The sequence below is a fragment of the Callorhinus ursinus genome, unplaced genomic scaffold, assembly GCF_003265705.2.
Source record: "Callorhinus ursinus isolate GAN/ISIS: 27379988/994484 unplaced genomic scaffold, GSC_fseal_2.0 scaffold18, whole genome shotgun sequence".
Classification (NCBI taxonomy): domain Eukaryota; kingdom Metazoa; phylum Chordata; class Mammalia; order Carnivora; family Otariidae; genus Callorhinus; species Callorhinus ursinus.
Window position 1 is genome coordinate 32,925,066 of NW_027397080.1, and position 19,981 is coordinate 32,945,046.

The following is a 19,981-nucleotide window of genomic DNA, read 5'->3' on the forward strand; positions in this document are numbered from 1 at the left end:
GGTGGAGAGCAGGGCCTGTGGGAGAGGTCTGGAAAATGTGGGTTGTGTCTGAGGGCTGGAGAGCAGGGCTTGGGGAAGGGGGGTGGGGCCTTTGGGGTTTCTAACCAGGTGGAGAGGAGATGAACCACAGAGAACACCGTGCCTCTGGAGCCTCCACCATGCCCTGCCCTACGCCATCCTCTGCCCAAGCCAGTGAGGCCCTTGGGATGAGCCTCCAGGGCAGGCTCTAGACTCACCATCCTCCCCTCCCCCCCCCCAGAGCGAGGAAGATGAGCGGGAGGAGTCGGACTTCGACAGCGCCAGCATCCACAGCTCGTCCGTGCGCTCGGAGGGCTCCACAGCCCTGGGGAAGAAGAGCAAGCGGCGGCGCAAGAAGAGGAGGAGTAGGACTTCCTGGGGTTCGATGGCCGTCCTGGTAGAAGGGGTGGGGTGCAGAGCCCCCTTGGTTAGCAGGGGAGGCCATCCTCATGCCTCAGCCTCTCCTGGGCTCGGCCAGGCAGTTCACTTGTGCTTCCAACTCCCGTTGGCCTCTGTGGTCAGGGGAGGGGTCTTGTCCCAGTGAGGCTAAATTAGGGACTTTTGGTGTAGGCCCCCTGGGGGGGGGGCGTTTGCACAGGAGAAGGGACTGCTTCTTAACCTCCTGCAAAATCCACCCTCTCACCCATTATCCCTTCCGTCCCAGCCCCCCACCCATCCTCCCTCCCCCCTCCCTTTTACTTCCAGCCCTCTCACCACCCCTTCACTCCCTCAGCCTTTCCTCAGACATTTATTCACCCCGCCTGTCCATCCACCATCCATTCGTCCAGCACCTACTAAACACCTACTGGGGAGCAGTGCAGCCTGGGTGGAGCTTGGTTGGGCACTGGGAGTGGTGACCAGACCCTCCGCGACCGCCTCTGCCCCCTCCCCAGTTGACGATGGTGATGGCTACGAGACGGACCACCAGGACTACTGTGAGGTGTGCCAGCAGGGCGGGGAGATCATCCTGTGTGACACCTGCCCGCGGGCCTACCACCTCGTCTGCCTTGATCCAGAGCTGGAGAAGGCTCCCGAGGGCAAGTGGAGCTGTCCCCACTGTGTAAGCCCGTGGCGGAGGCTCTGGGGCGGGGGCGCGGCCGGTGCCTGGCTCCCGGATCGCGCAGCCCGCGGGGAGGTGTACAACGGGGAGAGGCGCGCGCGCGGGAGGGAGTCGCACGGTGCCGGAGGGGCGCCCGGCCCGAGGTGCCTCCACCCGGATTCTCCCCTTCAGGAGAAGGAGGGGATCCAGTGGGAGCCAAAGGACGACGAAGACGACGAGGAGGAGGGCGGCTGCGAGGAGGAGGAGGACGACCACATGGAGTTCTGCCGCGTGTGCAAGGACGGGGGCGAACTGCTCTGCTGCGACGCGTGCCCCTCCTCCTACCACCTGCACTGCCTCAACCCGCCGCTGCCCGAGATCCCAAACGGTGAATGGCTCTGCCCGCGCTGTACTGTGAGTGTTACGCCCGCCCCGCGCCGCCAGCGCCGCCCGCGCCGCCCCACCCCAGACCCCTCTCGCGGCACCTCCCCGCCCCGCCCACCGGGGCCACGCCCCCGGCAGGCGCCGCCCACAAAGGCCTCGCTCCCACCGGCCCGGGCCACGCCCACCCGCAAGCCCCGCCCGCAGCTCCCCAGACCCCGCCCCGCTAGCGCAGCCCCGTCCACCAAAGGCTCCGCCTCTGTAGGGCTAAGCCCCGCCCGCCCACAAAGCCCCGCCCACCGAGGACCCGGTCTCTGCCGGTCCAGGCCCGATCCGCGACGTTCTGGGCGCACTCGCCAAGGCCCCGCCCCTTGCAGGGTCCACCGGAGTCCCCGCCCACCACAGTGCCTCCACCCACCCCCCGAGTCCCGCCCCCCCCGCCCCCGCCTCACTAAGACCCTCTCTGCGTCTCGACCCCGTTGAGACCCAGACGCAGTTTTCACTGAGCCATAATGAAGAGATAAGTGGTGGTGACCCTACCACCACCCTCACAGCCGCTGTTGGTTGGGGATCCCTTTACCGCTTTCCGAGTTGCCGAGTAGAGGCCTTTGTCATTCCCATTTTTAGATGATAAGACGGGCTCAGGGAGGTAAGGAGGCTTGTCTCAAGCCGGACAGCAGAACTGCCCACTCAGACCCTCCCTGGACCTGTCTCCCGTCCCAGGGCTGGGGGCGGTGAGAGGGCAGGAGGCAGGGAGAGGAGAGCGCCCCCCCACCCCACCCCACCCCGGGTGGCTGTATGCATTAGAAGGCCCCCATGCTCCCAGTTGTCCCCCAGCCACCCCTGCCCCCCCGTGCTGGATTCCCCACCCTCTGGATCCTGGGCTGTGCTGTGGCCAGCCCCAGTTCCCCGGTGTGCATCTGGGCTTCTGGTGCGTGTGCGTGCATGTGCACACACCCACGTTGCCCATCTCCTGTGTGCGCAGCATGTGCGGACTCCTGAGGACAGGGCAGTATTGTGGAGTCACGGTGGTGCTGACCTGGGGAGCAGGGCAGCTTGTTGGAGAGAGCCTTGGGACAGCCTGATGTCCCCAGAGCCTCAGGGTGGGGCCCTTTGGCTAAGCCCTGAACGTGGGGAATCCTCCTCTGTCCACAGTGCCCCCCGCTGAAGGGCAAAGTCCAGCGGATCCTACACTGGAGGTGGACAGAGCCCCCCGCCCCCTTCATGGTGGGGTTGCCGGGGCCCGACGTGGAGCCTGGTGTCCCCCCACCCAAGCCCCTGGAGGGCATTCCAGAGAGAGAGTTCTTTGTCAAGTGGGCTGGGCTCTCCTACTGGCACTGCTCCTGGGTGAAGGAGCTTCAGGTGAGGCCCCCCCGGAACCGGGCAGGTATGGCTGTGCTAAGGCTCTGGTCCTGAGAGGTGCTGGCTAGCACTGAGTGCGGGGCATTGTTGGGAGGCAGGGAGGGGGAGGCTGAAGGTGCGGTCGTCCTGCGTGGGACCCAGGCTGGGGGAGCCAGGTCGGGGACATGGGGGAGCCATGGCCCATCTGCCCCCCGTAACCTCTGCCGCTGTACAAGCAGCTGGAGCTATACCACACAGTCATGTATCGCAACTACCAAAGAAAGAACGACATGGACGAGCCACCGCCCTTTGACTACGGCTCTGGCGATGAGGATGGCAAGAGCGAGAAAAGGAAGAACAAGGACCCTCTCTACGCCAAGATGGAGGAACGCTTCTACCGCTACGGCATCAAGCCCGAGTGGATGATGATCCACCGCATCCTGAACCACAGGTGGGTTGGGTGGGTGCCTGATGGGTGGGTGCCTGATGAGGTGGCCGCAGGCTGGGGACGCAGCAGCTCCTGCACTCTGTGGAATGGGCGCAGGACTGCGTGTGGGTGCGGTGGGGGCAGGAAGAAGAGATGGCGGGCCCCCACTGTCGGCGATTTGACTGCCCGGCTGGAGGGGGTCGTCCGATGCACACAGGCACGTGCCTGCACGTGTGTTCTCACTCATGGTGGGAGTGCAGTTTCAAAGTCATATGTGTAAAGGGGCAACTTCACGAACAGCCTGTGACACTTGCACGGAGTGGGACCGTCAGTGGGTCAGGATGCTTGTGCTCCCGGGCTTCTGCCAGAGCTGGTGCCTGATACCTGAGGGAGGGTCCTGGGGACCAAGGTGGCCTCAAGTGTGGGGCTGTATGCACATTTGATCCTCCTTTAGAACAACAACACTGCTGAGCACTATCTACCCTGACAGGTAGACATTTCATTTCTACCTCTTTTATTGATGTGCAGACAGGCACAGCGAAGTTAAGTTACTTGCCCAAAGTCACACAGCCAAGAGGCGGTGGAGGTGGGATTTGAACCTAGTGAGTTAGGAAGGTAGGCCTTGCTTTCTTAGCCACTATCCCAAACCCCTGTGCCCTGAGACAACTCTTGGTTGAGCAGTCTAGAAACGCCCCAGGTGACGGTGATCAGAGGCTGCAGAAAGCTGGACGGAGACCAGGGCAGGAAGCCTGTGGACCCCTGGAGTGTGGCTTTCGTTTGGGGAGCAGTGGGAGCTCTGGCTGATTCTTGAGCTCAGGTGCTTGAGAACCGGCAGTGGCCGACAGGTGTGCACGGGGTGAGGCTCGGAGGCTTCACTTGCCTCCCTGTCTTGACCTGATGGGCTCTGCCTGGGAGGGGCTTAGGGCCAGCCGACCACAGGTGTCCTGAGTGGCAGGAGCTGGGTAGTGCGGAGGTTAAGAACCTGAGCCAGACCCAGATTCTAACCCTGGCTCCCTGTTTTCTGGGCTCTGTGCCTCTGTGTTTCTCATGTGAATTGGGATCACGAGAGTACCCCGCAGGGCTGTGGTGAGGGCCGAGGCTGGAAGAGCTGCCTGCCCTCTGCCTATCCCCAGCCCTCACTGAGAGCAACTCTTTTTTTTTTTTTTTTTTTGAGAGAGAGAGAGAGAGAGAGCGCTTGAGCGAGCATGAGTTGGGGGAGGGGCAGAGGGAGAGGGAGAAGCAGACTCCCCGCTGAGCATGGAGCCTGACACACGCGGGGCACACGGGACACATGGGGCTCGATGCGGGGCTCGATCCCAGGACCCTGAGATCGTGACTTGAGCTGAAGTCAGATGCTTAACCGACAGCCGCCCAGGCGCCCCCGAGAACAACTCATGAAAAGAGGGTTAGATCCTATGCAAACCTGAGTCCACCCCCCGCCACTGAACTGACCCACAGTTTTTTTTACCTTTATTAAACTGCATTTTAAAAACATACATGGCAGTCTTCCTCCCTACCTCCAAGGCAGGGCAGGTGAATTTTCCCCACGTTTATTACCCCAAGTCTGAGTAATGACAAAAACAAAAACAAAAACATCAGTTTCCATGGCGATGGGGGTTGGTCTTTCTCTTAATGGTGAATTAAGAGAATTCTGGTGTCCAGACCCCCTGCCCGGATGGGATGCCTCAGTGTGATGGGGGATGGGAATGTCGCTGGCTCTTAGCACCTCTGTGAGCATGGCCTCTCACCTGTCCCTCTCGGGCTCTGCCACTACCCCCTCTCCCCGGCCTTCATTCCTGGCACTAGCTCCCCAGGGCCTGTGGGAGTGGGGGGTTTTGCATCCTGTGAGGTGTGTTTTGGACTTCCCCCCATGCCCCCCCCCCCGACACCCCGCAGCCCCTCCCCCAGCGGCCCGCCCCTCCACCACCACCTGTGTGCTGTGTTGCAGCTTCGACAAGAAGGGGGATGTGCACTACCTGATCAAGTGGAAAGACCTGCCCTATGACCAGTGCACCTGGGAGATTGACGACATCGACATCCCCTACTATGACAACCTGAAGCAGGCCTACTGGGGCCACAGGTGCGTGGGCCGCAGGGCTGTCCCCAGGCTGCCGCCTCCTGCTGGCCCGGGCTTGGCTCATCCGCCTCCCCCGCTCTTTCCCAGGGAGCTGATGCTGGGTGAAGATGCTAGGCTGCCCAAGAGGCTGGTCAAGAAGGGCAAGAAGCTGAAGGATGATAAACAGGAGAAGCCACCAGACACACCCATTGTGGATGTGAGCAGGGAGGGGGGGATGGGGTGGGGTTGCTGAGTCCTGCCACCCCAGGCTTGGCCATGGAGGATGGAGTGTCCTGGGCCAGGGAAGTGGTGTGCCAGGGCCCGTCTGGTTCCATCCACTTCAGCCGGGCAGCTGACGGGACAAGGTGACGAAGACCCAGGCCCTCCCTGCCAGGGAGAGCTCAACCCCGGGGTCTGGGTCTGCCAGCCTGATGCAGAGGGGCAGCTCCCTGGGGACAGAGGCCTTGGCCTCCTGTGAGTTTGAACTGTGGATTACCTGTGCACAAACTGGGGAGCACGTAGTCTCTGCTCAGCATACAAAATACATCCCCCAACTGGCCCCACCCCCAGCTGTGAGCCCATCAGGGTGTGGAAGGTTGACCTTTATTCATTTAGCAGACTTCTCTGGGGTGTCTGCCAGCTGTTGGAACAAGGACTCTGGCCCCATGTCAAGAAGTGTCCATCTCCCCTGGGCCCATAGAACATGGGGGTTCAGCCTGGAGCTGGGGGTTGCCAGGGAAGGGCAAATGGGCCTGGAACATCTGGAGGACTTCATCGGGGAAGCAGTCTTGAGCTGCAGGCTATAAAGGACACAGAGGGTGATGTTTAGGATCAAGGGGAGGAAGCAGCTCAGGCATGCACCAAACAAATGTTGACCAAGTGTCCACCATGTCCCAGGTACCATGTGGGGCACAGAGGAGGCAGCGGTGAACAGGACGAGTATGATGACCACAACCTGGGCTCAAAGTCAGAGAATCCATCAATCAGGAAACGACCCCGTTGGAAATGTATAGGGCTGCCCCAGGAGGACATGGGAACACCTAAGCCAGACTGGGAGTCAGGGAGGGCTTCCTGAAGGAAGAGGTGCTCCAGCCAAGACCTGAAGGATGAATAAGTTGGCAGGGACGAGAGGAGTGAGAACAGTATTCCAGGCAGAAGGAACAGTGTGTGCCAAGCCCTGGGGCTGGGCTCCGGTGCCCAGGATTCAGGGTGTATCTGAACCTCTGCCTCCTCTGCAGCCCACGGTCAAGTTTGACAAGCAGCCTTGGTACATCGACTCCACGGGCGGCACGCTGCACCCCTACCAGCTGGAGGGCCTCAACTGGCTGCGCTTCTCCTGGGCCCAGGGCACAGACACTATCCTGGCTGACGAGATGGGGCTGGGCAAGACCGTGCAGACCATCGTCTTCCTCTACTCCCTGTACAAGGAGGTGCGCGGGCCAGGGCAGGGGTCCCAGGAGGGGTGGCCAGCACTGGCCGAGGGCAGGCAGCCTTACCACTTCCGTCTGCCTGTCTCCAGGGGCACTCCAAGGGGCCCTACCTGGTCAGCGCGCCCCTGTCCACCATCATCAACTGGGAGCGTGAGTTTGAGATGTGGGCACCCGACTTCTATGTGGTCACCTACACGGGGGACAAGGAGAGCCGCTCCGTGATCCGGGAGAATGAGTTTTCTTTTGAGGACAACGCCATTCGGAGTGGGAAGAAGGTGTTCCGCATGAAGGTGCGTGCCCCTCATCCCCGGGGGGGGGGGACCCCGGAAAGCCTCCCGGTCCTGATCCAGATGATCTCATCGCAACTGATTATCCCTGCAGAGACCATTGCTCCTAAAAGGGTCACATCCCGAGGTGCTGGGTGGACACGGATTTGGGGGGGTGCACAATTCAACCTAGTACCTCAGCTGTGTGACCCCTCTGAGCCTCTGATTCTTCTCAGCAAACTGAGCTAACAGACTGAGCTAGGCAGGGTCTCTCAGTCTTGACTGTGTCCATGGGTCATCGCGGGTCTTGCTGAAGAGCAGGTTCTGATCCTGCAGCTCTGGGGTGGGGCCTGAGACTCCGCATTTGTGACAAAGCCCCAGGAGACGTGGATGCCTCTGGTCCCCAGTCTGTACTCTGAGGAACACTCAGGACCGTGGTGGCACATGGTAGGCCCTCAACTCATCTTAGCACTTAAATTAGCTGTGGCACTGGGGGGCGGGCAGTCGCCTCCCAGGAGCCCGGGGGTTCTTACACCAGCCTGCTCTAGCATCTTGGAACAGCTGTGGCCCCAGGGCATGCCGGGTAACTATTTGTTGGATGAGGGGGTGACTCAGGGACCCCAGACGGGTCAGATGATGGGCCTGTGGGCCAATTAGTCACAGAAAAGCTCCTGAGCTCACGCTGGGGCCCTGTGACGTGCTGGGCACTCTGCAGACTCATCTCTTTTATTTTTACACTTGATCTTAGCCAAAAGGCCGAGAAGCGATAAAAGTTGTGGTAAAATAGGGGCGCCTGGGCGGCTCAGTCAGTTAAGCGTCCAACCCTTGGTTTCAGCTCAGGTCTGATCTCGGGGTTGTGACATCAAACCCCACGTCGGGCTCTGCGCTCAGTGTGGTGTCTGCTTGGGTTTCTCTCCCTCTCCCTCTGCCGCTCCTCACTGTGCGTGCGCGCGCTCTCTCTCTCTCTCTCTCAAATAAATAAATCTTAAAAAACCAATAAAAATTAGAAATTGTGGTAAAATACACAAACATAAAAATTTACTGCGGTAACCATTTTGGGGTGCGCAGTTCAGGGGCATTAAGTATATTCACCTTTTCCGGGCAACCATCACCATCCTCTGCCTCCAGAACCTTGTCATCTTGCAAAACCAAACCTCGGTCCCCAGCAGGCAGGAACTCCCGTCCCCCTGTCCAGCCCCTGGCACCCACCCAGCTCTCTCCCTGTGTGATTTCGATACTCTCAGTACCTCGTTCAAGTGGAATGGTACAGCATATGCTTTTTTGACTGGTTCCCTCGCTGAGCACAACGTCATCAAACATCCCTGTGGTAACACGGGGTCCGAATGTCCTCCCTTCTTAAGGCCGAGTAACATCCCACTGTGTGAGAAGACTGCATTTCAAAATCTGTATGCATTCGTCTGTCCACAGACGCTTGGGTTGTTTCCACATTTTGGCTCTTGTGAAAATGCTATAAATGTGGATGTGCCAACATTGGTTCAAATCCCTGCCTCTGCTTCTTTGGGGCATTTTGGGTCTATACCCTGAATGGCAGTGTTGGATCTTGGGAGGACTCCGTGTGTCATTTTGTGAGGAACAGCCTGTGCTCTTTGGATTCTCGTGGCGTTCCTCACGTAGACAGGATTGCGCCCTTTTTACCAGAAGGGAGACTGAGGCTCGGGAGGTTATTTAACTCGACTGAGGTCTAGCTCCAAAGGACAGGGTTGGGTGCAAACCCAGAGACGCCCCTCTGCCCCTCTCTGGTCCCTTCCCACAGGGATGCCGGTCACGGGGGGAGCCAGGCTTGGTTTGGCCAGGACGGGCTTCCTCCTTTGTGGGGCCCAGTGAAGGACGAAGACACGGGGCCCCTGGTTCAAGTGCAGGAAACAGCTTTTCTCTTTATTCTGTGCTCCTCCTCTCTCCATGATGGTGGTTTTTATTGGCTATTTAATGTCATGTCCCTCAGCGTGGGGCTGCTCTTGGGGTGAATGCCCCTCATGCCCGGGCCTGTCCCCGACGAGGTTGTGAGGCGTCGGTGTTTGCTGGTCAGGGCAGCCGGGGCTCCACTGTCCCCAACCAAAATATGACTATGAATTTCAGGTCGGCAACTGCAGAGCATTTAACCCCAAGTGCGGGGACCACTTCTCTGTTCGAATCCTCACTCTGCCATCCATTGGCCACAGGGACCCCGGGGGATCTTACCCAGCCTGAGACCCCACGCGCTGTAAATGGGGACAGGGGCGGCATAGTGGGAGTGGCCTGTGAGGATGAGCAGGGCGTGAGGAGCTCAGCATGGGCTTGCTCCCCACGGCTGTCCATCCATGGTGCTGTGGGGCTCTGGGCCTCAGCTGACCCCTCTGCCCTTCTTCTCAGTCCCAGGGCCTCCCTGGGCTCTTTGTGGGGGGGCGTCCCGTCCACCCCTCCTCCATGCCTCCTTGTCTCTGGAGACCCTACCTGCTCCCCTCCCAGATGCTCTTCTCCCCCTCCAGAAAGAAGTGCAGATCAAATTTCATGTCCTGCTCACCTCCTATGAACTCATCACCATCGACCAGGCCATCCTGGGCTCCATCGAGTGGGCCTGCCTAGTGGTGGACGAGGCCCACCGGCTCAAGAACAACCAGTCCAAGGTAGGCGGTGCTGGGTGTTGGCTGCTGGCCCCGGGAGCCGCCCCGCTCCCCCTGATGGGCCTCCTCTCCCCCAAAGTTCTTTAGGGTCTTGAACAGCTACAAGATCGATTACAAGCTGCTGCTGACGGGGACTCCGCTGCAGAACAACCTAGAGGAGCTGTTCCATCTTCTCAACTTCCTGACTCCAGAGAGGTTCAAGTGAGTCAGTGGGCCCGGCCGGGGTGGGGGCAGGCGGGCAGCCGGGGGAGAAGCGTCAGGGTCCGAGGCTGGCGCCGGGACTGCTCGCTGGAACTCGGCTTCCTCATCAGTAAAATGGGAGCGTTAGCAAGCCCACCTCAAGTGACCTGTGTGGGAGGGGCCGTGGTGCTGCATGCTCAGGGGACATCAGCTGCCCCGAATATGGCGACTGTTCCTCGGCTCTGCCCCAGGAGAACCCCGGGGGTCCTCTGGGGCTCCTGTCCTTGCCCGCATACCCTGGCTTGTTACTTCCTCTCCACGGAAACCCAAGTGACCGCGCGGGTGACAGTGATGGGGGCAGAAGATGCGGGGGTGGTGGCAGATATGGGGGTGAACACAGAGCCCTGGCCAGTGGGAGTCCTGGGGTCTCCTTCCCCGGCCTCCTTGTCTTCACCTACCCCATTTTCTGGCTCAGAATGGGGGTTCAGGGTAGACAGTGGTGACTTTGGAATCAGGAGATATAGATTGGAGGGCAGGCTGGACCATACAACCTTGGGCCCCCATCAGCCTCAGTTTCCTTTTCTGTAATATGGGTAAAGAGTTCTAGAGACTTCATGCCCAGGACAGCTTAGAGGAGAGGAAGGTATCCTATTTGGCTGTGCTGGGAGGTTGGGGGTGGGGCATGGGCTCCGATGGATACCTATAGGGCAGGGCTAAGGTTCCCAGGCCCACCAGCCAACCGGCCTGCCCTGTGACCCTCTGGTCCCCCCCACCCCAGTCCTGGCTCCCTCTGCAGATGGCTTTGGCTTGCTTCTGTCCCCTGCTTCCGGCTCTCATCCCAGTTCTTTCTTGCAGCAATCTGGAGGGCTTCCTGGAGGAGTTTGCCGATATCTCCAAGGAAGACCAGATCAAGAAGCTACACGACCTGCTGGGGCCACACATGCTGAGGCGGCTCAAGGCTGATGTATTCAAGAACATGCCGGCCAAGACCGAGCTGATCGTTCGTGTGGAGCTGAGCCAGATGCAGAAGTGAGTGGGCGCTCCGCCCATCGGGGGCCTGCCACAGAGCAGCGTGCCTCATGTCCCCTGGGCTTGTCTTCTCCCAGAAGGTCTGACCTAGCCTTCCTGCACTGCTTCCCAGGGTGGTGGGAAGGCTCTCGGCCCCCCCGACACCTTGACTCACCTTTTGCACACACTTCCTTCTTCGACCTGTTCAGCGGCTGGGCTCGGGGCGGCCCGAGTCCTTGCAGTTGTCCCCAGGAACTTGCTGGGTGACTCTAGGCCTGCGGCTTCACCTCGCAGGTCTGCCCTGGTCTGCCCGTGAGTGGTGCAGGACCGGGAGCCCCTGGCCTCCCTGCAGAGTGTGCTCTCAGAGGCTGCGGCGGCCCTGGTGTCCAGCCTGCCTTTCCTCCTTGCCCTGCTGCAGGAAGTACTACAAGTTCATCCTCACACGGAACTTCGAGGCACTCAACTCCAAGGGGGGTGGGAACCAGGTGTCGCTGCTCAACATCATGATGGATCTGAAGAAGTGTTGCAACCACCCCTACCTCTTCCCTGTGGCTGCCGTGGTAGGTCCCCGGGGCCGCCCCGTGGCCGCTGTAAGTAGGTACCCGTGACCACCAGGGTCAGGGCGTAAGGCTGCCGCCGTAGGCTCCCTCTGCCCACCGTGGTGAGTGTGCACGGCGGCCATGGGTGGCCCTGGCTGTGGTGGCAGGTGCTCAGCCCTCAGCCCTCCCCGAGTATGAGGACCGAGAGGTGATGTGGGTCCCCATTATGCCAGGTTCTGAAAGCCTACCTCCATCCGCTGCTCAGGCCCTCTCCTTCCCTTGGCCCCTCCTCATGACCATAAAGTAGTGGGGGGCAGCGGGGCACCCCGAGGTCCCCTCCAGCCTCCGCGGCAGGGGACCCCAGGCTGATCTGGTTGCACTCGGTCACTAAGGGAGTCAGGAAGGCCTGAGTGGGGCCCCAGGTGATTGGGATGTGTGGTCCTGGGTGAGAGACTAGACCCCAGGTCGGACACCAGCTCCGGCCCTGTGGTCTCAGAAAAGCCAGTGGTCCTTCTCTGAGCCTCAGCTTTTTCCTCTCTAAAATGGGACAGTAGCATCCGCCTGAGAGGGTAAGGACCAGATGCGGAGGTGCACGTGAAGTGTGCCCTCGCAGAGAGCCTGGCGCTGCTGTTCTTGTCACCACCCACACTACTATTCCGGTTCTCGCTGAAACCCTCCGCAGGGGATACGTGCTCCCCCCGGGCAGCAGAGTGAGGCGCAGGGGGCCGTGCGGTGGCTGATCTGCACTTGAGGCCACCCCAGATGGCTCTCGCCACTCTGGCACAGCAGGGGCCTTTGGACTGACATCCTGCCCAGCTGGGGTTCAGGGGCTGGCCTGGCCAGGATGCGCCCTCCAGTGACCCCAGAGACGAGGCATAATTCCTTCTGGGAAGGCCGGCTTAGCTTAAGACTCTGTCATCCACCTGTTCGCTGATGTCCCCGGTGCCTTGGTGGAGTGCCAGCAGGGGGAGACTGAGGGTGGGCCGACCAGTCTGGCTCTGCCTGGGAACGCTGTGCTGGGGAGGGGCCCGTGAGATGCGAGGCCCGTCCGCCTCTGCTGAGCCTGGCCTGACCCGGGCTCGGGCTTTGTGCTCAGCCCGTTACTGGGCCTCTGTCCATCCCTGTGGGCCTCTTTGGTGCAGAGCCAGAGGGGAGAGGGGAAGCCCCCCAGTGCTCCAACTTCTACTGTGTCTACAGGAGGCCCCTGTCTTGCCCAATGGCTCCTATGATGGCAGCTCCCTGGTCAAGTCTTCAGGCAAGCTCATGCTTCTGCAGAAGATGCTCAAGAAGCTGCGGGACGAAGGGCACCGTGTGCTCATCTTCTCCCAGGTGAGCTGGCCCTGGGTGGCTGGCCGACCTCTGCCTCCCTCAGCCTCCACCCCGCACCCTGCAGAGGGCACCCCTGCCAGCTGGGAGCACAACCCTCAGTGCCCTTGCAGTCTGACTTCCCACAGAGGGGCCCCCGGGGCTGGCTTGGGAGGAGCCCGCATGGGCGCAGCGCCAGGAGGCCCTCTCCAGCACTCACAGCATTGCCTCTTGGGTGGTCAGAGGCATGCTGTGCAGCCTTGGGGGTCAGCTGGTCTGTGTCGTCGTTCCTTCCTCCCTCTGGCTGTATCTGTTCTCCGTCAGGCTCTGTGCTAGGCACGGGGCCGGTCCTTGTCCTTGAGACACTCATAGTCTGGTGTGGGAGATGGAGGTAAAGACACAGTTATCTAGTTCTGGGGGCATCTCTGTGATGGAAGTCACAGCAGTGTTCCTGTAGGGGACTGGTGGTAAAAATGCTTCCGTGTGGTGGGACTGAGCCAGGCCCCTTGCTCAGAGCCACAGAGTAGGATGTGTCTCCTCTGTGTACTAAAGTGGGAACAGCTGCTCCTGCCTGCAGGCCCCGATCCCATCATGGGCCCGTGGGAGGCCAAGGGATCTGGGGAAAGCTGAACGAGCCTGGGACTGTGGACTGGCCTGGAGACTGGATCCACAATCCTCCCAACCCCCTGCCGACATAAGACAGGATTCTGGGCTGAGGCCTCAAGAGACCAAACAGAAGGAACTGCACAACTAGAAATGTGCACAGAGGGAAAGTTCCAGAGACAGAGCCCTCCCATCCAAAACGAGCCGACGAACCCCATCTCCAAAACTGATGTTGAAAAGACATCCCACAAAACAGTAGGTAGAATCTGAGTGAAAAGAATAATAGAATAGCCTGAAAAAGACTTCAGACAAACATGTTTAGGATCCTCAAAATTAATGGAGTAACACCCATCAATCAAGAAGAAATCAGTTAAGTACAAGCAGGAGGAAATGAAACGAGAATTGGATAGGAAAATCTGCCTGGAACTGAAATAAAACATTTCAAAAGATTGGATAAAGTCTCAACCCTGGTGAAGACAATGCTGATGACTGGACCTGGCTCTGAGGGATCTCCCCAGAATGCAGCAGAGAGAGATGGAGCTTAGAAATGATAAATTGCCTGGAGGACCCCTTGGGAGGCTCCGGTAATCCTCTGACATGAGCCGTAGAAGTAGAGAAAACGGTGATGAAGCTGGACTCTGTGAGGTTGCAGACCTGGGGAAAGACACGAGGTCTCAGATCTCAAGTGCACTCTGGAGTACCAAGCGAGATAGATAAATCCAAGCAAACAGGTCCCCAGACACGTCACAGGGAAATCAGCACTTCAGACTCAGTACCTATGAGGAATGATGATCGGACTGTCTTCAGACGTCTCATCAGCAACAGTAGGGGGCAGGGGACAACTGCAAAATCTCCAGTACCCTGTGGGACTAGATCGTTTTATATCCAGCTGAACTATCTCTCAAGAATGAAGGGAGGTACACAGGGGTATGGGAGCCCCGAAGGGACTGCCTTCCTCTTTTTTTTTTTTTTTTAAGATCTTATTTATTTATTTGACAGAGAGAGACACAGTGAGAGAGGGAACACAAGCAGGGGGAGTGGCAGAGGGAGAAGCAGGCTTCCTGTGGAGCAGGGAGCCCGATGCGGGGCTCGATCCCAGGACCCTGGGATCTTGACCTGAGCCAAAGGCAGATGCTTAACAGCTGAGCCACCCAGGCGCCCCTGCCTTCCTCTTCTTATAAGGAGAGGCGAAATCAGGGAAGATTTCCCAGAAGAGGTGCTGTTTGAGTTCCCTAGGCAGTAAAGGGGTGGGCATTCCAGGAGGAGAGTCCAGGTAATTTGGGGTGGTATGGGGGAAGCACTGAGAAATAGTCCTGCCAGCCCGGAAAGCCAGGGCGAGGAGCTGGAACTTTCTTCTGTGAGGTGAGAGCAGGGAGGCTCATGCTTAGAGCTGTGTTTTAGGCAGATGGCCGTGGGGCCGGCGTGGGGGACGCTGTGGCCCCGGGGGTCGAGGTTGGAGGCTGCATTGCTCTCCGGAGCGCCCCGTCAGGTCTGCCTGGGCCTCACCTATCTTCCCACTCAGCAGGCGGCTCTGTCTTCCCCCAGCTGTCATGGGGTCCCTGCCCATGGCCCCATGGGGTTCCTTGCTCTGTGGCAGCCCCTGAGGCATACCATGTCCCCTGCAGATGACCAAGATGCTGGACCTTCTGGAGGACTTCCTGGAGTATGAGGGCTACAAGTATGAGCGGATTGATGGTGGCATCACTGGGGGCCTCCGACAAGAGGCGATCGACAGATTCAACGGTACCCCTGCCTCACCCGGGGGGGGTTCTTGATGGGGACCCCATGTCTGCCTTTTCTCCCAGGCTAAGATCTTAGCCAGGCCCCCCAAACGTATGTTCAGATTAGCTTCCCCTCAAGTGGCTGCAGAAAGCAGACCAGTCCTTAGGTCCTAACAGCTCATCCTTGGTTTTAAATGCTCAAAGGAGTTAATCCCATGGAACCTCCGGGGGCCAGCTGGGGTGCTGAGGGGCCCAGGAGGTAACACCTGTTCGGAACTGAGAACTGGACAAGGAGAAGGGCAGATAGGGAGGAAAGTGCCACCTCTATTACTAAAGGAAGCTGGCGCTGTGGGTGTGGTTGACCCCTGCGGGCTTCGGAGGCTGACACCAGGTAAACCCGCAGTTAGGAGCAGTGCAGGATGGACGCCTCCACCTGGGGCCTCACGGCCCAGATGCCCAAAGGAGCGATTCCCGTTGTCCACTGGTGTTGGAGGTAGAGCGAGTACAGGGTTCCAGGATCTAGATGGAAGTGGGAGTGGCCGAGGCACTGGGAGGACTGGGAACCTGTTTGCAGCTCTTGTGGGCGTGCAGGGCAGTCCCAGGTCCCATATGAAGGGCCTGAGAACCAGCTGTCCTGTGACAGTGGGGACTGCCCAGCAGGGTCGCTGGGGCCCTGGAGCTGTGACCCTGAGTGTCCCCTGGCCACACTGACAGCCTCATGGGCTAGGCAAAGCCGGGAGGGCACGAGGGACTGAGCTCTCCAGGGCTGACCCTTATTAGCGCCTCTGCCCATATTTGCGGGCTATTTGTAGTTTATTCTTTGCCCATCTGGGCTTTGAAAATCCACTTCCTTCCCACTCTGGCTCCCTCCTGTTGGGTCAGGGCTCAGAGCACAGCTGGGGGCTAAGTGGGGCTCGAGTGGGCTGCTCTGCGCCCACCCTGGGCTCCTGGCCTCCTCCAGCTTCCCTGAACACAGCTGGGACTGTTGCTGTCCATGAAGGGTCACAGTCCCCAGCACCCCCTTCCCTCTCGGAACCTCTCCCCACCCTGCTCTCTGCTGCCCTGTCCCCTCCCTCTCTGCTCTGACCCCACTGGGCACCTGCCTCTCTTCCTCAGCCCCTGGGGCGCAGCAGTTCTGCTTCCTTCTCTCGACCCGGGCGGGGGGCCTGGGCATCAACCTGGCCACAGCAGACACCGTCATCATCTACGACTCGGACTGGAATCCACACAATGACATCCAGGTCTGTGGCCTTGACACCACAACCTTCTCAGCCCCTTGCCACCCCTGGTTCTGTGGGCTTTCCATCCCTCCCCCTCAGACCGTGTCTCACGGAATCCCAGCCCCAAGAGGGGCCCGGGGGGTGGGGGGTGAGTGGAGGCTTTGCCCCGTCCCTCCGGCTCCCTCATTGTACAAAAGAGGAAGCGCCCAGAGAGGACAGGCAAGGTGTCCAAGGACTCACGACAGTCTGTGTGCCTGGTAACCCCTGGTCTGTCCCATCAGTCTTAGGACCAAGGCCATGGAAGGAGGCAGGAGGAGAGAGTCCTGGGACCGAGAGGGAGCCAGTTTGGGAGGAAGCAAGGGAAATAGAGTGGGGGAAGAAGCCTGTGGGAGAAGAGATGGAGGGGGCAAAAGGGGCTGGTGAGGAAGGATGGGAGGGCTTAGGGGGGCAGGGGTTGTGGGAGTAAAGACACACACTGTTGTCGCCTGGTCACCCCACCCGGGGCGGGGATGGACACACACACACACACTCATTTCTCATGCACACATGTGCACCCATGCACAGTCACCCGCATAGATAGAAACACACTACGGTCACATCACGCAGACACCTAAAGCACACAGCCCCGGGCAGCTTCCGGGCCTTGCTGCCCTCCCGAGGTGGCTGTGCAGTCCCATCAGCGGCTCACTCACCCCATCTCCCCAAGACTGCCGTCTGAGCCCCATATGGCTTCGACACATCCAGCACACTGGCCCCTGCCCACCCGCAGCCATGCCCAGCTCCACCCGTGCAGGCACCCAGGCCCACACGAGACTACCCACAGTCGGGAAGGGAGAATAGCTGGCCTGACGCGTGTGCGTTTCCATGGGGTCACACAGCTCGTTCCACACAGAACATGCCCATGCCCGACCCTGCCCCCCCCAGCCCTTGGCTGAGCCCTGAGCACTGAGCTGCAGCTTGCCTCCAGGCCTTCAGCCGCGCCCACCGCATTGGACAGAACAAGAAGGTGATGATCTACCGCTTCGTGACTCGGGCCTCGGTGGAGGAGCGCATCACACAGGTGGCCAAGCGCAAGATGATGCTCACCCACCTGGTGGTGCGGCCCGGCCTCGGCTCCAAGTCCGGCTCCATGACGAAGCAGGAGCTGGACGACATCCTCAAGTTCGGCACAGAGGAGCTCTTCAAGGACGACGTGGAGGGTGGGTGTCCAGGGTGGCTAGGGGGTGGGGGCTGCTCCAGACACACCCATCCCAGGGCCTGCGCGGGCCCACAGGCTGCCTCTCTCCTCTGCTCCCTGTTTCCTGGCCAGGGCAGCCTCTCTGGGCACTGCCCCCTAGCCCTGCAGTCCCTCTGACTCTGTTCTACAGGCATGATGTCTCAGGGCCAGAGGCCGGTCACGCCCATCCCTGATGTGCAGTCCTCCAAAGGGGGAGCCCTAGCTGCCAGCGCCAAGAAGAAGCATGGCAGCACCCCGCCAGGTAGGGGCTCACTCAGCCTAGCTCCCAGCTCCTCCTGTGCTTCCAGTGGCTGTTCCTGGAGAGGAACCCCGCTCCGCCCTTCCTGCGTTTGGTCGCGCTCGCCTGCCCGCCCCCACCGGCCCCTCACTTGGGTAGCCGCGGACTGTCTGTCGGGTGGGCAGGTTCCCCTCTCTGGTCACCATGCTCCTCCGCTGCAGCCCCTGCTGGGGGCTGGGAAGGGCCAGGGTCGGGAGTCTGTCCCTTCACTCCGCACCCTGTCTGCCCCAGGCGACAACAAGGACGTGGAGGACAGCAGTGTGATCCACTATGACGATGCGGCCATCTCCAAGCTGCTGGACCGAAACCAGGACGCCACGGACGACACGGAGCTGCAGAATATGAACGAGTACCTGAGCTCCTTCAAGGTGGCGCAGTACGTGGTGCGCGAGGAGGACGGCGTGGTAAGCCCGCCCCCGCCGCGGCCCCGCCCATCTCCCCCCAGCAAACTTTCACTCCGGAGGTCAGGCCTTGGGTCTTTCCGGATCGGCCTCTCCACCCTTCAGTCCCACCGCTCTCCACGCAGATCCTGGGTGCTAATTATCATTCAGGAAACCAGAGCCTCCTGAGGGCAGGGGTGGGGCTTACTCAATTCTGTACCCCAATGCCTGGCACAAGGCCAGGAAATACTTGGGGCGTGAGCGAATGAACGAACGAACGAACGAACGACTGTGATAGGGGCAGGATGAAGACCCTCTGGGGCTGGGGTGATCAAGGTGGCTTCCTGGAGTAGGCAGGTTTTCTGGCTCAGCCTTGAGCTCCTAGAGGCTAAGGTGAGGCGGAGGCAGCGTGAGGCTCCCAGGGGGCAGCGGTGCCCACCGTTGGCCCCACCCCAGAGCCCCCGGGGCCTGTGCCTGCGGGCCCTGCCGTCATGGGGTCCCCGCGCCTGTGTCTCCAGGAGGAGGTGGAGAGGGAGATCATCAAGCAGGAGGAGAATGTGGACCCCGACTACTGGGAGAAGCTGCTGCGGCACCACTACGAGCAGCAGCAGGAGGACCTGGCCCGCAATCTGGGCAAGGGCAAGCGCATCCGCAAGCAGGTCAACTACAACGACGCCTCCCAGGAGGACCAGGGTGCGTGGCCCCCGCAGCACCCGCCCGCAGGCACTGGAGAGTAGCGAGTGGGGGGGGGGGGCTTCCTGGAGAAAGGGGGCTTGGAGCAAGTGTGGGCTGTTGGGCATCTGGGGGAGCTAGGTGGCTGGTGGTCCGGTGACTTCTGACCTTGGGCAAGCCTCAGTTTCCCCATCTGCGGAAGAGGGATGATCATGGCACGGCATCTTAGGATGTAGCGCAGGGCCGGTGGGATTCGGCGAGCTCACAGGACGTTTCCGCCGGGGCTCTTTTCGTTGTCACTCCCTCCTGGGCTGGGGTTTAGGGGCTTGGCATAGCCCTGGGTGTTCTGGAGGCTCACTCTCTGCCTTTCCACGCGGCCCCCCCCAGAGTGGCAGGACGAGCTCTCGGATAACCAGTCCGAATACTCCATCGGCTCCGAGGATGAGGACGAGGACTTTGAGGAAAGGCCCGAGGGGCAGAGTGAGTCTCGACCTCTGCCAGGGGGCTGGCGGTCGGCCTGGGGTCTCCCGGGATCATCAGGACAGTTGTCCACCCTTTGGGGGGTGTCTGCTGTCCCGGGGTGAGTTGGTGGATAGGGTGGGGGGGCAGGACACCCCGGGCTCCAGTAAGGAGTTGGGGTTACTTCCCAGGTGGACGGCGGCAATCCAGGAGGCAGCTGAAGAGCGACAGGGACAAGCCCCTGCCACCTCTCCTCGCCCGTGTGGGTGGCAATATCGAGGTGGGGCCCGCCTGCACACCCCTCCCCCAGCTCGCCTGCCCCCTCCTCAGAGCAAAGAGCTCGCCCCTGCTACACCTCTGGGGTATGGAGCAGGGGTGCAGGCAGGAGGGCGAGGGGCTTGCCCAGGGTCACAGCTGTGTAGAGGTGAGGCCAGGACAGACTCTGGGTCTGGGCTCCGCCCTCTGGGTCCTGCCCCAGCTGGAGGCTCCTGCCTGCTCTGTGCTCCTCCCCGCCTCCTCCCCTCCATACCCCTTTCCCCCCCCCCCCTTTTTCTTCCCCCCCCCCCCCACCCCACTCCCTGCGCACGCAGGTGCTGGGCTTCAACGCCCGGCAGCGGAAGGCCTTTCTGAACGCCATCATGCGCTGGGGCATGCCCCCGCAGGACGCCTTCAACTCCCACTGGCTGGTGCGGGACCTTCGAGGGAAGAGCGAGAAGGAATTTAGGTAAAGGGGCTGAGGTGGTGGCCCAGGGTGTCGCTGCTCACCACAGAGCGGGGCAGGCTCCACTGGGCGAGGCCGCG

At 60.6% G+C, this 19,981-nt stretch overlaps 1 protein-coding gene across 5 annotated transcripts in view; it reads left to right on the forward strand.

Moving 5' to 3' along the window:
* The window catches only part of CHD5 (chromodomain helicase DNA binding protein 5), a 52,081-nt gene that overhangs the window by 17,504 nt on the left and 14,596 nt on the right, over positions 1 to 19,981 (forward strand). For 3 of the 5 annotated variants that reach the window (XM_073903433.1, XM_073903432.1, XM_025856312.2), the window contains exons 7-29: positions 260 to 398; positions 912 to 1,078; positions 1,250 to 1,471; positions 2,594 to 2,800; positions 3,019 to 3,230; positions 5,155 to 5,286; positions 5,371 to 5,479; positions 6,501 to 6,692; positions 6,782 to 6,982; positions 9,445 to 9,582; positions 9,659 to 9,780; positions 10,615 to 10,788; positions 11,186 to 11,327; positions 12,504 to 12,635; positions 14,840 to 14,957; positions 16,052 to 16,176; positions 17,123 to 17,354; positions 17,523 to 17,633; positions 17,901 to 18,073; positions 18,568 to 18,742; positions 19,109 to 19,201; positions 19,372 to 19,460; positions 19,771 to 19,904. In XM_073903433.1, coding sequence (XP_073759534.1) covers positions 260 to 398; positions 912 to 1,078; positions 1,250 to 1,471; positions 2,594 to 2,800; positions 3,019 to 3,230; positions 5,155 to 5,286; positions 5,371 to 5,479; positions 6,501 to 6,692; positions 6,782 to 6,982; positions 9,445 to 9,582; positions 9,659 to 9,780; positions 10,615 to 10,788; positions 11,186 to 11,327; positions 12,504 to 12,635; positions 14,840 to 14,957; positions 16,052 to 16,176; positions 17,123 to 17,354; positions 17,523 to 17,633; positions 17,901 to 18,073; positions 18,568 to 18,742; positions 19,109 to 19,201; positions 19,372 to 19,460; positions 19,771 to 19,904 — 3,539 coding nt within the window. The remainder of the gene's footprint in view (positions 1 to 259; positions 399 to 911; positions 1,079 to 1,249; positions 1,472 to 2,593; positions 2,801 to 3,018; positions 3,231 to 5,154; positions 5,287 to 5,370; positions 5,480 to 6,500; positions 6,693 to 6,781; positions 6,983 to 9,444; positions 9,583 to 9,658; positions 9,781 to 10,614; positions 10,789 to 11,185; positions 11,328 to 12,503; positions 12,636 to 14,839; positions 14,958 to 16,051; positions 16,177 to 17,122; positions 17,355 to 17,522; positions 17,634 to 17,900; positions 18,074 to 18,567; positions 18,743 to 19,108; positions 19,202 to 19,371; positions 19,461 to 19,770; positions 19,905 to 19,981) is intronic. The other 2 variants (XM_073903431.1, XM_073903434.1) reach the window with 1 other exon arrangement.